At 41.6% G+C, this 15,600-nt stretch overlaps 1 protein-coding gene across 1 annotated transcript; it reads left to right on the forward strand.

The window, feature by feature from the left end:
* Window positions 1–3,566: 3,566 nt before the first annotated feature.
* Window positions 3,567–10,569, forward strand: C3H1orf52 (chromosome 3 C1orf52 homolog). Its single transcript, XM_070749036.1, is given in 5 exon segments — window positions 3,567–3,635; window positions 3,637–3,672; window positions 3,674–4,027; window positions 7,846–8,053; window positions 9,998–10,569. Coding segments are annotated over 5 exon segments (750 nt in total). The 3' UTR covers window positions 10,081–10,569.
* Window positions 10,570–15,600: the final 5,031 nt, after the last annotated feature.

A 15,600-nucleotide genomic window follows, 5' to 3' on the forward strand; every position in this document is an offset into this window, starting at 1 on the left:
GCAAAGTCATGTTTGACCCATTGCGACCCCATGGACAATGTTCCTTCCTGTTCTCTACCATCCCTCGGAGTCCATTAAATCTCACGCCGACTGCTTCATTGATTCCATTCACCCACCTCATTCTCTCTCGTCCCCTTCTTTTTTTGCCCTCAATCTTTCCCAGCATTAGGCTCTTCTCCAGTGAGTCCTTCTTTCTCATTAGGCGGCCAAAGTATTTGAGTTTCATCTTCATGATCTGACCTTCTAAAGAGCAGTCAGGGTTGATCTCTAGGACTGACCAGTTTGATCATCCTGAAGTCTAAGCGACTCGCAGGATTCAATTCTTTTGCACTCAGTATTCTTTATGATCCAACTTTCACAGCCATAAATTGCAACTGGGAAAACCATGGCCTTGACTATACACACGTTTATTGGAAGGGTGATGCCTTTGCTTTTTAGTATGCTGTCTAGGTTTTCCATAGCTTTTTTCCCCAGGAGCATCTTTTAATTTCTTGGGTGTAGTCCCCATCTGCAGTGATCTTGAAGCCCAGGAAAATAAAATCTGTCACTACCTCCCTTTCTTCCCCATCTATTTGCCAGGAATTGAGAGAGCCGGATGCCGTGATCTTAGTTTTCTTAATGTTGAATTTCAAGACAACTTTTGCACTCTCCTCCTTCACCCGCATCAAGAGTCTCTAGCTCCTCTTTACTTTCTGCCATTGGAGTGGTATCATCTGCATATCTGAGGTTGTTGATATTTCTTCCGGAAATCTTAATTCCAACTTGTGATTCATCTGGCCCAGCCTTTCTCATCACATGCGCTGCATATAAGTTAAATAGGCAGGGTGACAGTATACCGCTTTGCCGAACTCCTTTCTCAATTTTGAACCAATCAGTGGTTCCATGTCCAGTTCTCACTATTGTTTCTTGACCCGCAAATAGGTTTCTCAAGAGACAAATAAGATGGTCTGATATTAACAGCTCTTTAAGAACTTGCCACAATTAGTTGTGATCTACACAATCAAAGGCTTTAGCAGTCAATGAAATAGAAATAGATGTTTTTCTGAAACTCCCTAGCTTTCTCCATGATCCAGAGTATGCTGGCAATTTGATCTGTAATTCCGCTGCCTCTTTGAAATTCTGCCTGTACTTCTAGTTCTCGGTCCACATAATGCTGGAGCCTAGCTTGTAGGATTTTGAGCATAACTTTACTAGTATGTGAAATGAGTACAATGGTGCAGTAGTTTGAACATTCTTTGGCATTGCCTTCTTTGGAATTGGAATGTAAACTGACCTTTTCCAATCCTGAGGCCACTGTTAAAGTTTTACAAATTTGCTTGAAAATTGACTGCATTATTTTTTAAGATTTTGGATATCTCAGCTGGACTACTGTCCCCTCCACTGATGTGATGCCCATGTGTAGAGTTGTTTCTTGGGTTATTGGAAAAGAGTGACCATCATATTCTCTTGACAAAGTTCTACCAGCCTGTGCCCTGCTTTGTTTTGTACTCCAAGGTCAAACTTTCCTGTTATTCTGGTTATCTTTTCACTTCCTATTTTAGTGTTTCAAACCCCCATGGTGATTAGGACATCATTTTTTATGTTAATTCTAGAAGTTGACTGCTTCATAGAACCAGTCAACTTCATCCTCTTCAGCACCAGTAGTTGGGGCATAGATTTGGGCTACCGTGATGTTGAATGGTTTGCCTTGGATTCGGACTGAGATCATTTTATCATTTGGGGGATTGTATGCCAATACAGTACTGCTTTTCCTACTCTCCTATTGACTGAAGCAGAGGTGGGTTCTAATTTACATTGCTGCCAGTTTGCTTCCTCCTGCACCACTTGGCCGTGCATCATGGGCCCACACCTGCTCAGGTCCAAAAAAATGCCCCCCCAAAGAAAGGCAAAACCAAGATTGTGATACATATACAGATGCCAAAAATATTTTTACTTTAGCACGTCCACCACAGATGTTAATATGTGCCAGATTTTTGGTTACATTTCCAACATTGCTGGACATTTTTGAACATTTTGGCTAATCTAGCAGGTGGTAAATGCCATCTATAAGACATATAAGTTTTCTTTATAAGAAGTTGCCATTGTATTCAAAGTCTTGTTGCTTATCACTTTTTAAGGTACGCCATCACTTTAAGCCATCATTTTAAGCTACCCCGAGTCTTCAGAGAAGGGCGGCATACAAATCTAATAAATTATTATTATTAAATTATAAATTATTATTAAAAACTGTTGACATTTATGTATGTATATTTTTTATTCAAGTCTATGTGTTTTGGCTTATTCCACTTGTTCTGTATGAAACAAAAGACCAGGCTCACTTTGGAGACATTCAACAAAGACCTAGTGCTCTAGAGAATTTCATTGTGTTAGGAAAGATAGAAATAAAGAGCAGAAGTCAATCAGCAGCAAGGTCAATGAATTCAATTAAAGCAGCAATGGGTTCAAAATCAGAAGAATCTGATTGGGGCGAAGGGGCAATCATCCTAAAGAAAACCAACCTATGTGGTGGTTAAGGCAAGTTTTGGGGAAGATATTCAAAAGGATTTGTCTTGAATGTCATTGGCTATGACACTGTCAAAGTACGAATTGTCACACTGCAGTCACTAAGAATTGTCACTGATTTGATGGCATTTAAGCAGGCAAACAAGCAACAAAATAAAATTGTTCTAGAATTACAGAATATCTTTTCTGGAAATGTCTGGATTTTCTCTTATTGCTGCATCCACATAAAATGGCAAATTTATGTGTTGGATTTGTTCAATTTCTGATAAAAATTGCTAATAATTACTTGCTTGTTCTTGATAATGCAATAAAATGCTTTCATTTCTTAGTGCTTGCTATCCAATTTTATCTTCGACCACAGTGATCATCCCTTGCTGCTTCCACACAACTCCTGAGTAAATAAAAAAATAAATAAAGGGAACACTTAAATAATACATCCTAGATCTGAATGAATGAAATATTCTCACTGAATACTTTGTTCTGTACAAAGTTGAATGTGCACAACAGCATGTGAAATTGACTGTCAATCAGTGTTTCCTAAGTGGACAGTTTGATTTCACAGAAGTTTGATTTACTTGGCGTTATATTGTGTTGTTTAATTGTTCCCTTTATTATTTTGAGCAGTGTATATATAGTGTATATATGGAAGAAGCAGTGTATATATGGAAGGATCTTATTGGTAAATATTGTAAAGGAATAAGGGGATTTCTTCAGTTCTACTCAAACGAATACAGCGAGAACTTTTCATACCACCCGTTTACAGAGACGTGCAGAAAAATATAACTGACTTGCATACTTTTTAATCTGGGCTGCAAAAATGAGGACAACTACAAGGAGCGATGAAGAATTTTAAACCCGTGTTTTCATTTAGCAGCGGTCCGGATCTCTGCCGCCTATACGGCAGCCGTCTTTCGATGCTTTTCGACATTTAGAATGGATAAATGATCAAACTGAAGGTTCGGGGAAAAGATACAATATTCTTTTTTATTATTTTTATTTAAAATTAAAATATAAATGGGTTATTAAACTCAAGAGTTTAATAAAGCTATGTCCGTATTAAATCCATGGGCGAGAAGAAGGGAATTCTTCCGAGCGGAGGCACGAATCCGGCCCGGGGACCCCTGGCAGGTAGTACATACAGGCTGAAGGGAACCAGAGAGGGTTCCCGCATAATGGCACGAACTCGGAACGTTCGTCTCGCGTGCGCCGTTTCCCGAGGACGGGTGTTGCGGTGGCACCAATCCTTGCCATGGCAGCAGCGAAGGGGAAAGATCCGCTCGGCTTCTTCGCGGCGTACGCTAGCGACAATAGCTCGAGCGGCGGCTCGGATGCCGAGGACGAGGAAGGCGCCGGCCGGGGGGCCAAGGGGTCTTCGCAGCAATCCCAGAACGGCAGCCCCGAGGGGAAATCGCGCTTGCCTGGGCCCGACGAGCTCTTCCGCAGCGTGAATCGCCCGGCTTTCCTGTATAACCCGCTGCATAAGGAGATCGATTGGGAGAGTCGGGTCCTGCGAGCTCCCGAAGAGGTAAGCAAAGGTTCTTCTAGTCCAGGGGTCAGGAACCTTTTTGGCTAAGAGAGCCGTAAACGCCACATATTTTGAAATATAATTCCGCGAGAGCCGTACGTATCTCCCTTTCTCTCTTTCTTTCTCTCTCTCTTTCTCTCCCCCTCTCTTTGTCTCTTTCTATCTCTTTCTCTCCCTCCCTCTATCTTTCTCTTTTTATCTCTCTCTTTCTCTTTCTCTCTCTCTCTTTCTCCCCCTTCTCTCTGAAGTGGGGAGGGCCGGGTTGGCACCAAGGGAGCTCGAGACGGGGTGCAAAAGCAAACTACTCTGCTGGCCCAGGCCCACATCGGAAGGAAGGAAGGAATGGTAAAAGGGGCGATCAAGAGAGGAATGGGTGAATGAATGGACGGAGGGTGGGAAGGAAGGAAGGAAAGAGGGAAGGGACAGGAACAGAGGAAGGGTGCAAAGAAAGCAAGGAAAGGTGTGAAAGGGGAGAGTAAGAGAAGAAGGAGTGAAAGAAGGGAATGAGGGAGGAAACAAGGGAGGAAGGAGAAGGAAAGCAAGAAATGGAGGGAGGGAAGGAAGAAAGGAAAGAAAGAAAGAAAGAAAGGGGGAAGGGACAGGAACAGAGGAAGGAAGCAAGGAAACTTATGAAAGGGGAGAGTAAGAGAGGAAGGACTGAAGGAAGGGAGGGAGGGAAGAAGGTAGGAAGGAGAAAGAAAAGAAGAAATAGAGGAAGGGAAGGTAAAAGAGAGAAAGAAAAAGAGCAAGAAAGAAAGAAAGCAAGAGAAAGAAAGAATGAAAGAGAAATAAAAATAGAGAGGGGGAATGAAAGAAATGGAAGGAGGGAAGGAAGGAGAGAAAGAAAGAGAAAGAAAGAAAGCAAAAGAAAGAAAAAAGAATGAAAGAGCAAGAGAGAAAGAAAGAAAGAAAGAAAGAAAGGCAACTTCAAAGAAAGGCTCACTGAGCATCTCTCACTCTCTCTCTCTTTCTATCCCTCTTTCTTTCTCTCTCTTCCTTTCTATCTCTCCTCTTCCTTTCTCTCTCCTCTCTCTCTCCCTCTCTTTCTACCCTCCTTTCTCTTCCTTCCTTCTCTCCCCTCCCTCCCCTCCCTCCCTCCTTCCTTCCTCTCCATTTCTCTTTCCCTCCCTCTCTTTCCCTTTTCTTTCTTTTGGTCCACTTCTCTCTCTCTCCGCTTCTCCACTTGCCTCCCCCTCGCGCCTCGCCCTTCCCACCCGGCCACCCGCGCGCGCTTACCAGCAGCAGGAATTCAAGTAAGCCCAAAAGAAGCCATTGGCTCCGGGCGGCGTTCATGGCCCCCCCGAACCCCCAGCCCAGCTGGAGCTCCCTCTCGCCGCCGCCATCTCCCTGCGACTGCCTGCGGCCGCTGCATCCCCCCCCCTCCCACCAGGCCACAAAGGACATTTGCCGCCGACGCCAGTGCAGCTTCAGCTGGGCGGGGCGCTGCCGGTACTTCCCTCCTGGGGCTCCCGCTCGCAGCTGTCCCCCGGCTTCTGCTCGATGCCGCGGTTTTCGGCGCTGTCCTGCTGTGCCCCAAAGACGGAAGGCGGGAAAAAGGCGAGAAGAATGGAGCTCTCCTTCTTCCTGCCTTCCGTCTTTGGGGCCCAGCAGGACAGCGCCAAAAACCGTGGCATCGAGCAGGAGCCAGGGGACAGCTGCGAGCGGGAGCTCAGTGCTAGGAGCCCTGTCTGCGAGCCAGATACGGCCATCAAAAGAGCCATATCTGGCTCGCGAGCCATAGGTTCCCGACCCCTGTTCTAGTCCGTATTTCTCCTGGCAGTAGCAAATAGCATAGCAATAGCATATAGACTTATACACCGCTTCACAGTGCTTTTGCAGCCCTTGGTTTACAGAATCAGCATCTTGCCCCCAACAATCTGGGTCCTCATTTTACCCACCTCGGAAGGATGGAAGGCTGAGTCAACCTTGAGCCGGTGGTGAGATTTGAACTGCTGCAGGACAGCTATCAGTTAGCTGAAGTAGCCTGCAGTGCTGCACTCTAGCCACTGCGAGTGGCTCCCCCATGGTTAAGGAAGTCCTAGGATTAGGCAGGCTTGAGAGAAGGATGCCCCTTCTTAGCCAATTGCAGCCAAAGGATTTGATCTGGCTAGGGTAACTGTATAATAATAGGATAGGTTTTCGTGCATCTCCTTTTCATGCATCAATGAAATAAGTAGTGGTTTTGTGGGACTAGAACACAGGATCTCCCAATTGTAGCCTGATGCCTTAACCACTACACCAAGCTGGCTCTCCCTTGAAGGCCCAGCCCACACACAAAAAATATTGTCCCTGTGGTACACATTATTGAATAGCTCAAAAGGCTAAATCAATTGGAATGACTTTTAGCAATAACATTTAGACTTAGATATTGCTTCACAGTGCTTTACAGCCCTCTCTAATGGTTTACAGAGAGTAAGCATATTGCCCCCAACAATTTGGGTCCTCATTTTACCAACCTTGGAAGGATGGAAGGCTGAGTCAACCTTGAGCCTACAGAGATTTGATCTGCCAAACTGCTGGCAGCCTGTGATCAGCAGAAGTAGTTTGCAGTACTGCACTCTAATCACTGCACCACCAAAGCTCAATTTTTTCCATTCAGTATTATTACTTTGTGCGGGATATGGGACATGAAACTTTCCAATCTTCTAGGATGTTAGGCGATCATTCTGTGCTTGCCAGATTATTTTATTTCATTTATTTAAACCATTTATATAGCCACCCATCGTTCAATCAAAAGCACAAGCATAGACACAGTAAACATCACTCGTGAGATATGGCTCTTGATCATGTTTCTTCATCCCTTCCCTTGGTTGGAGACAGAAAAGTCTCCAATATTTTCTTCAGAACCTTCTTGGAACCTGTGAGATATTGTACTTGGAGACAATCATCTATTTTTAGCTGCCAGCACTAATATGGTATTTCCTAAAGTAGTCAATATCAACCCCTAAAGATTGTTGTTATTATTGTCACTTGTATTGTTATTAGTTACAATAATATTTATTCTATTATTTTCATATAATATGTGGGAGTCAGTGAACAATTTGAAACTTCATGAAGGGTTAGGTGAACTGAAGAGTTTAGTGATCTCTGGTCCAGGATATTGTAATTTTAAAAATGATAATTGGTCTATTTCTACATTGCATGTTTGCATTTTAATATTTACAATTTTAAAGGGGTTTTAGTTTTTTTATCTACTGCTTAAAATAAAGTTTGGTTTTGCTTATCTGTTTTGATATTGTTTTACAATGCTGGGGAAAGGAAGACATAAAACACTTTACTTACCAACCTCCATGTGACATAACAAGGATAAGGCACTACCACTTTATATATCTTGATGTTTTAATTGTTAGAAAATTAGTACAAGATTGTGGTTTTTGTGGCATCTCCCTCTCAATCACTAGTGATAGAAGATGGCAGCAAATGGAATCCCCCCCCCCCCCAGGAAAAATGGTGATCAACATGGGACATACCAAACCACAGCTGCAAAGAATGTCATAAAGCCAGATTTCTAGGAAAGAAAGCTTGGCACCATCAGCCTTCCATTCTAGTGACCTTAGTTAGTTGCTACGTGATCAGAATTTAGTATTATTTTTTTACATTAATTTCTTATTATTTTCACTTTTTCTTACAGTGAGTACCTTTCTTACAATGAATATTTTGTTTAAGCTATTTGTATACCTAAACCGAATTAGCATAAAGATTAAATGTTTATTACATCTTGGCTAGATTTTCAGATGTAAGTGTATTTTGTATCTGTTATAGTCATACTTTTGAAATATAATTTTCCTGTACTGGTCTTTTCATATTTCTTTCAACAGCCTCCTAAGGAATTCAAGGCATGGACCACAAACGCTGTGCCTCTCCCTGAGACTTATGCTATCAAAGAAAAAAAGCCTCCACCTCCTCCTGAACGTGATATGGCAATCAAATGGTCAAATATCTATGAAGATAATGGAGATGATGCTCCAAGGCATGTAAACAATGCACATTTCTTACCAGAAGAAGAACAAGAAACTGTTGAATCAGGTATATAGTATTCAATTTCATTAAAAATAAATAATGTTGGCTGTTTTTGTATATTTCTCTATTTGAAGATTGGTATCTCTTACATGAATTGTGTAGAATACTGTATTTTTCAGAGTATAAGACGCACCTTAGTTTTGGGGGAGAAAAACAAGGAAAAAAGGCCTCTGCTTCCCAGCAATTTGCCAAACAGAAAACACTACAGATGATATACACTGTTTGCTGTATATTTCTGTGCATGTTTGTTTGACCCATAGAAATGGCAAAGAATGGAGAAATGTACATTATGGCAGTATATTAATGCCAGAAAGTTTTCTTAAATGTAGTTATTTAAATAGGTCTACTCCTAACATGACTAATTCAGGGTTTAACTCAGCTGCCTTATCTTAATACTAAACAGGACACTTACATTTCAGATTATACATTTATAGATCTTTAAATTTGATGTGGCTTGCTGGAAGTATTGTTATTCTCTCTTATTTAAAAGAAGATACAATAGCACTGGGACTCTTCAGCTCAACCATTTATTTTAAAAAGCTTCTTCATTTGTTACATTGTCTAGAACAATAATAAAGTAGTCTTTAAAAAATAAATTAAACATTCTATAGACATTTATAGTTATTGACTTACCTCCTTGCAGTTTCAGCAGTCCAACATTGCCAGCAGTCCACCTCCAGCAATTTGCCTCCTTACAGCTAGTTTCACTTTCAGTTCTAACACATGGCTTGCCTGTGCTGAATCAGCTGTGGGTCGGGAGGCAATCAATTCAATTGATTGTGCTGATCAAGCTCTGCCTGTTTGCTGCAAGGAGGTAAATTGCAGGGAGACACAAGCCAAAGTTGGCTGGGTGGGGCTACATTTGGTGTATAGGATGTACCCAAGTTTTCACCCTCTTTTGGGGGGTAAAAAGGTGTGTCTTATACTCCTAAAAATGTGGTAGTTTTGAATCCAGTTATAATGTTAGTAGTACCGGTATCAAACCTAATCTTATACTTAATGGCAGCTTCGTATGAAATGTAGAAAGTCCAAATCTTTCTTGGCATATTCTTATGTGTATTTTGATTGGCATGATTAATACATTCAATTTTATACGTCAGCACCTAGATGGAATTCCTCTATTCCTAGGGAGTTTTTACTAACAACTAATAAAAGGTCTTGCTGTTTAATGTCTAAGGATAACCTTATCTACCAGTGTCTGAAGACGATGAATTATTTGAAATTGAACATGGCTTTAATAAATAGGAACAAAATTTAAAGATTAAATTAAACAATACGTTCTTAGATAAGGGGAAGATTCAAAAGCTCATGCCACCTTGGCACTGAAATTGCCTGTCCCAGTCTCAGCCCCTGGCTGTGCTTAAAATCTAACACTATGTTTCTCAAACTTCTCAACCTTAAGGCATATAGACATCAACCCCACAGTTGAAGCCTTAAAGTTGACAAGTTTGAGAAATATTGGTCTAACATACCTGGAAATCCACAAGTTGTAAGCCAAGTTATAGAAGACTTAGTTCAAATATCCACGAGTGATCTGTTTAGCCTCTTTTCAAATATCACCATTGAAGGAAAGCCCTTAGTCATTGAATTCATAGCTAGACTACTATTATGGCTAAGGAAATTTCCCTAATCTCCATTCCTGTAACTTCTTAATCATAAAAGCAATTCAATGATGAAGAGGCTAAAAAGAATTGGACCTGATTAATACTTGGATGATTGATTATTACAAAATTCCCACATCTGCAATCTAGATATGGTCATTTGGGGGGGGGGGGATTTGCGGGGGAAATCCAGGAAATGGCAACAACTTTGAACTGCCTTTGTATTGATGCCTATAAAACTGCATGGATGCCAGGCCAATGTAGTCATCAAAAGCAGATATCATTGATAATATTTTCCACATGTGGCTTTTGAAAACTCTGGCTTACATACACTGTATCTTCTTTGAAGATGGTGAAAACGATGAACCCAGCTCAGCTAAGAAACGCAAATTAAACTCTGATGAGCAGCCAAAGAAGAAAAAGCAATCATGAATTGTACCAAGACTGATGAATTTATCAATCAAAGTTGTCAAAGTTCTGGTTTGATTGATGTTTGATGTATACGTCAAGTCTATTAATGCAACTGTTTCTAGTGGAAACCTTTTAATTAAACACAACTATTTATACATGTTGTGGTAAGTACAGTATTTTTGTTCATAAAGACTTTGGAAGTTTGTCATAGTCTCTTCCTTTTTAAGACAGATTCTTGTGACACTATAAACCTTAACATACAAGGTATAAATTTGTTGGCATTTTAAGATTAATATTTGGAGCAATAAGCCAAGTACTACACATGAATAATAATGATATTTGACATGTAAATGTAATCATTGTTTTACTGGACTACTATTGTGATAGATTTTTTTCTTAATAAAATGCTATTTTGGGGGGAGGGAGAGTTTTTAACTGCATTGTGGTAAAATGAATTGTTTTGAAATGTCTGTAAATAGTTTTAAAATAAAGCTGCATGTGTCAAAGGTACATTTATTACAAATTTCACTGATTGAAATTGTAACTGAAAACTATTTCTCTGGAGTATTAGATAAACGTGTTTACTACATCTAAGTTGAATTTGTGATAACTTGAAGACTAAATTCAGAAATGTTTTCCTTCATAGTTTTCAAGGAAGTTCAGCACAGTTAGCTAAATCTAGAAACAATCTAATAGCGATACAAATAAAAGTATGATTTTAGGGAGATAGGAAATATTCTCAATGATATTAAGTAACAGGATTTAAGTTAGGTTTGCCCTAAACCCCACTTGCCATTTCCCCTGAGGTCTGTCTTGGCTTGCAATCATGGATCAAATCTTTGATGTTTATGCAGAATTTCTGGCTGTGAACTACTTACCTTTGCTACTGGTTCAGAAATGGGAGCATGCACTTGCGACACTTCTGCGCACGTGCAGAATGTCCATGATGGGTGGGTGGGCAGAACCTCCCGACGCTGCTGCTACCGGTTCTCCTAAACCAGGGCAAATCGGTAGAAACTCACCACTACTATGAACCCATTTGTTTTATATATACTGTTCCTTTGGTTTTATATTGCAAATTGACTTGCTGTTGTCCAAAAATTATCCCAAGATTATTTAGGCCAGTGATGGCAAACCTTTTTTTCCTCGGGTGCCAAAAGAGTAGGTGCATGTGCTATCTCGCATGCGTGAGTGCCCACACCCATAATTCAATGCCTGAGGAGGGTGAAAACAGCTTCCCCCACCCCCAGAGGCCCTCTGGAGGTCAGAAATGTCCTGTTTCCCAACTTCGGGTGGGCCCAGTAGGCTCATTTTCATCCTCCCCAGGCACCAAAGGCTTCCCTGGAGCCAGGGGAGGGTAAAAACACCCTCCCCCATCCCTCTGGAGGCTCTCTGGAAGGCAAAAACACCCTCCTAGAGCCCCTGTGAAAGCCAAAAAACAGCTGGCCGGCACTCACATGTACATTAGAGCTGAGCTAGGGTAACGGCTCATGTGCCAGCAGTGATGGCGAACTTGTGGAGCCCATGCCATAGGTTTGCCATCACTGGTTTAGGCAATTTTGATAAAGTACTAAAATATATCTCTAAAGAAATAAAAGTGATTGCACCTTATTAATATCCTAGGAACTTCAGAACTACTTCTTAAGGTATGAATCAATTCTATGGAATTAACTCATACAATGGTGTATTCAAAGCTTTCTTATGATTTTTATTTCAATTCATATTTAGGTTATTGGCTCTGCAAAATATCTCTAAGTTTTGATTTTTTTAAAAATTCAATTCAATTCAATTCAATTTATTGGATTTATATGCCGCCCCTCTCCGAAAACTCGGGGCGGCGAACAACAGTCATGAACAATATACATGAACAATATACAGTAAAAAATCCAATACTAAAAACTAACTTAAAACCCCTAAATGTATAAAACCAACATACGTACAAACATACCATACATACAGTTGTATCAGCCTAGGGGGGGGAAGAAGTCTTAATTCCCCCATGCCTGGCGGCAGAGGTGGGTTTTGAGTAGCTTACGAAAGGCAAGGAGGGTAGGGGCAGTTCTAATCTCTGGGGGGAGTTGGTTCCAGAGGGCCGGGGCCGCCACAGAGAAGGCTCTTCCCCTGGGCCCCGCCAAGTGGCATTGTTTCGTTGACGGGACCCGGAGAAGACCCACTCTGTGGGACCTAACTGGCCGCTGGGATTCGTGCGGCAGAAGGCGGTCCCGGAGATATTCTGGTCCGGTGCCATGAAGGGCTTTATAGGTCATAACCAACACTTTGAATTGTAACCGGAAACTGATCGGCAACCAGTGCAGACTGCGGAGTGTTGGTGTGACATGGGCATATTTGGGAAAGCCCATGATTGCTCTCGCAGCTGCATTCTGCACGATCTGAAGTTTCCGAACACTTTTCAAAGGTAGCCCCATGTAGAGAGCGTTACAGTAGTCGAACCTCGAGGTGATGAGGGCATGAGTGACTGTGAGCAGTGACTCCCGGTCCAAATAGGGTCGCAACTGATGCACCAGGCGAACCTGGGCGAACGCCCCCCTCGCCACAGCTGAAAGATGTTTCTCTAATGTGAGCTGTGGATCGAGGAGGACGCCCAAGTTGCGAACCCTCTCTGAGGGGATCAATGTTTCTCCCCCCAGGGTAATGGACGGACAGATGGAATTGTCCTTGGGAGGCAAGACCCACAGCCACTCCGTCTTGTCTGGATTGAGTTTGAGTTTGTTGACACCCATCCAGGCCCCAACAGCCTCCAGGCACCGGCACATCACTTCCACTGCTTCGCTGACTGGACATGGGGTGGAGATGTATAACTGGGTATCATCGGCGTATTGATGATACCTCACCCCATGCCCTTGGATGATCTCACCCAGGGGTTTCATGTAGATGTTAAATAGCAGGGGGGAGAGGACCGACCCCTGAGGCACCCCACAAGGGAGAAACCTGGAGGTCGACCTCTGACCCCCCACTAACACCGACTGCGACCGACCGGAGAGGTAGGAGGAGAACCACTGAAGGACAGTGCCTCTCACTCCCAACCCCTCCAGCCGGCGCAGAAGGATACCATGGTAGATGGTATCGAAAGCTGCTGAGAGGTCAAGAAGCACCAGGACAGAGGACAGGCCCCTGTCCCGGGCCCGCCAGATATCATCCATCAACGCGACCAAAGCAGTTTCTGTGCTGTAGCCGGGCCTGAATCCCGACTGCTGAGGACCTAGATAATCGGCTTCTTCCAAGGACCGCTGGAGCTGGAGTGCCACCACCTTCTCGACAACCTTCCCCATAAAGGGAAGGTTGGAGACTGGACGGTAGTTGTTAAGCACGGCTGGGTCCAGGGAGGGCTTCTTGAGGAGGGGGCGCACGAGCACTTCTTTATAGAGTGATGGAAAAACTCCCCTCCCCAAGGAAGCGTTGGTAATCTCCTGGGCCCAGCTCCGTGTCACCTCCCTGCTGGCCGAAACCAACCAGGAGGGACACGGATCCAGTAAACAGGTGGCGGAACTCACAGCTCCAATAGCCTTGTCCACTTCATCAGGTGTCGCCAAGTCAAACTCCTCCCAGACAGCTGGACAAAGACGTTTAGCCCCAGTCACCTCGACTGACTCGTTGTCAGTCGACTCTGTATTACAATTGGAGTCGAGGTCCGCCCGGATCCGGGCGATTTTATCAGCGAAAAACGTGTTAAAGTCCTCGGCACTACTCTGTAAGGGCTCCCCAACTCCCCCCTGATTAAGAAGGGAGCGGGTTACCCTAAACAGAGCGGCCGGGCGGGATTCCGCTGATGCAATCAACGCGGCATGATACGCGCATCTTGCCGCCTTGAGCGCCACTTTGTAAGTCTTAACATGTGCTCTTACAAGTGTTCGATCGGATTCGGACTTACTCTTCCTCCATCGCTTCTCTAGACGTCTCTTCTGGCGCTTCAACTCCTGGAGCTCCTCGTTGAACCATGGAGCTCTACGGGGTCTAGCGCAGTTTTAAGTTGCAGTTTTTCTTGTTATATTTCCAACTTTATTTTTTGGTATGTCAGTCTCCAAAGCTTTGGTTTTCTGTTTAAACCATGTTAAGAACAGATTGAGCAATTAACAATATTTATGGGCACTTCATGTAATGAGAAAAAAATGTTTGATATTTCTCCCTTTTTATAAGCCCGCATATAAAATAAACTTTGCTCCTACTTCTTTCATACTGTATCCCATTTTGGGGATAGAATTCTATAAGAAATAGAAATACAATTATATATAGTAAAATGATTAAGATGCTTCAATTGTTGATTGACAAAGAAAATTGATATATAACATTACCAGGGACTATTTCTTCCATACTTTTGATGTATGTTTTATATTTATTGTACCTGTATATTTTCTGAAGTGAATTGTTTTTAAATAGGTAGAAAATATCCAAATGGATTTTCATGTAAATTGTTATCTTGTTTGTTCATTTATTTATTTAATAAACTGCATCAATTTCAAATATTCTAGACTCTAAATGATATACAAGAAAGTGGCAACATTAATGTTAATGTTAATATAAGTGCTTTCAGATGATTTAATAGACTTTTTAAAAGCATGTTTTGTATTTTCAAGGAATAATGTAATTGCAAAAGAATGGCCACATATGGATGTCTAAAATAATACCATATTTCAAAAGTAACTGAATATAACTCAAGTTGGAAATCTTTTTTGGATTATAACTCTATACAGTACATAGTTTAGATTTGGATACCTCTTAACATAAATTTTTTATATGGGTCGGAGAGAAATTATTGTAATTCTAATTCAAATATTAGGAACCTCTGGAACAGAAAGTTGGAATTCACTGGCTGAGTTTCTTTCAATTTGTGATGAAAGAGTATTTTATTTTATTTTATTATTTTGTTTTATTTTATTTATTTATTTTTGGAATTAACAAGAGGGCAATCTGTTGATTTTAGTAAGTTATAAATAGACTAAGGGTGAATGCCTACCAGTCGTTAAATATCTTACTTTAATATCCTAGTTTTAAAAAATGACCCAGATTTCTGAAAGACAATTGGATATTTTCTGAGATACAATCTAAATATAAGGAAAGTGAAGTAAATTATTTTTTAATAATGACCAGATATTTCTGTGTTGGACTGCAATGCAAAAATAAATTAGGAGATTTTTTTCCTGAATTTTATTTTTAAAACATAAAAAATATTGAGTGCTTCACTTAGCTATTAATTTCATTCATTTTTTCAGATGATTTAGGAAACTATTTCAGGGTTTTCTACATTTGAGTTTATATATATATATACTGCCCTTATACGCTGCCCCATGTCCCGTGAAATTGGGTGGCATTTAAGTCAGATGGATGGATGGATGGATGGATGGATGGATGGATGGATGGATGGAATTGCTGAGAACAAAAGAAACTTTTAAATGCACCCATTATGTATTCTTTGTGGCATTGATTTAAACAAAAGTTGCGGATGGAGTATCACATTTGCCTTTTTAAAATCACTGCAGGAACTGTTCTAAATGCAACAGATCACTTTACTGAGTAACAAATCTC

The sequence above is a fragment of the Erythrolamprus reginae genome, chromosome 3 (genome assembly GCF_031021105.1).
Source record: "Erythrolamprus reginae isolate rEryReg1 chromosome 3, rEryReg1.hap1, whole genome shotgun sequence".
NCBI lineage: Eukaryota > Metazoa > Chordata > Lepidosauria > Squamata > Dipsadidae > Erythrolamprus > Erythrolamprus reginae.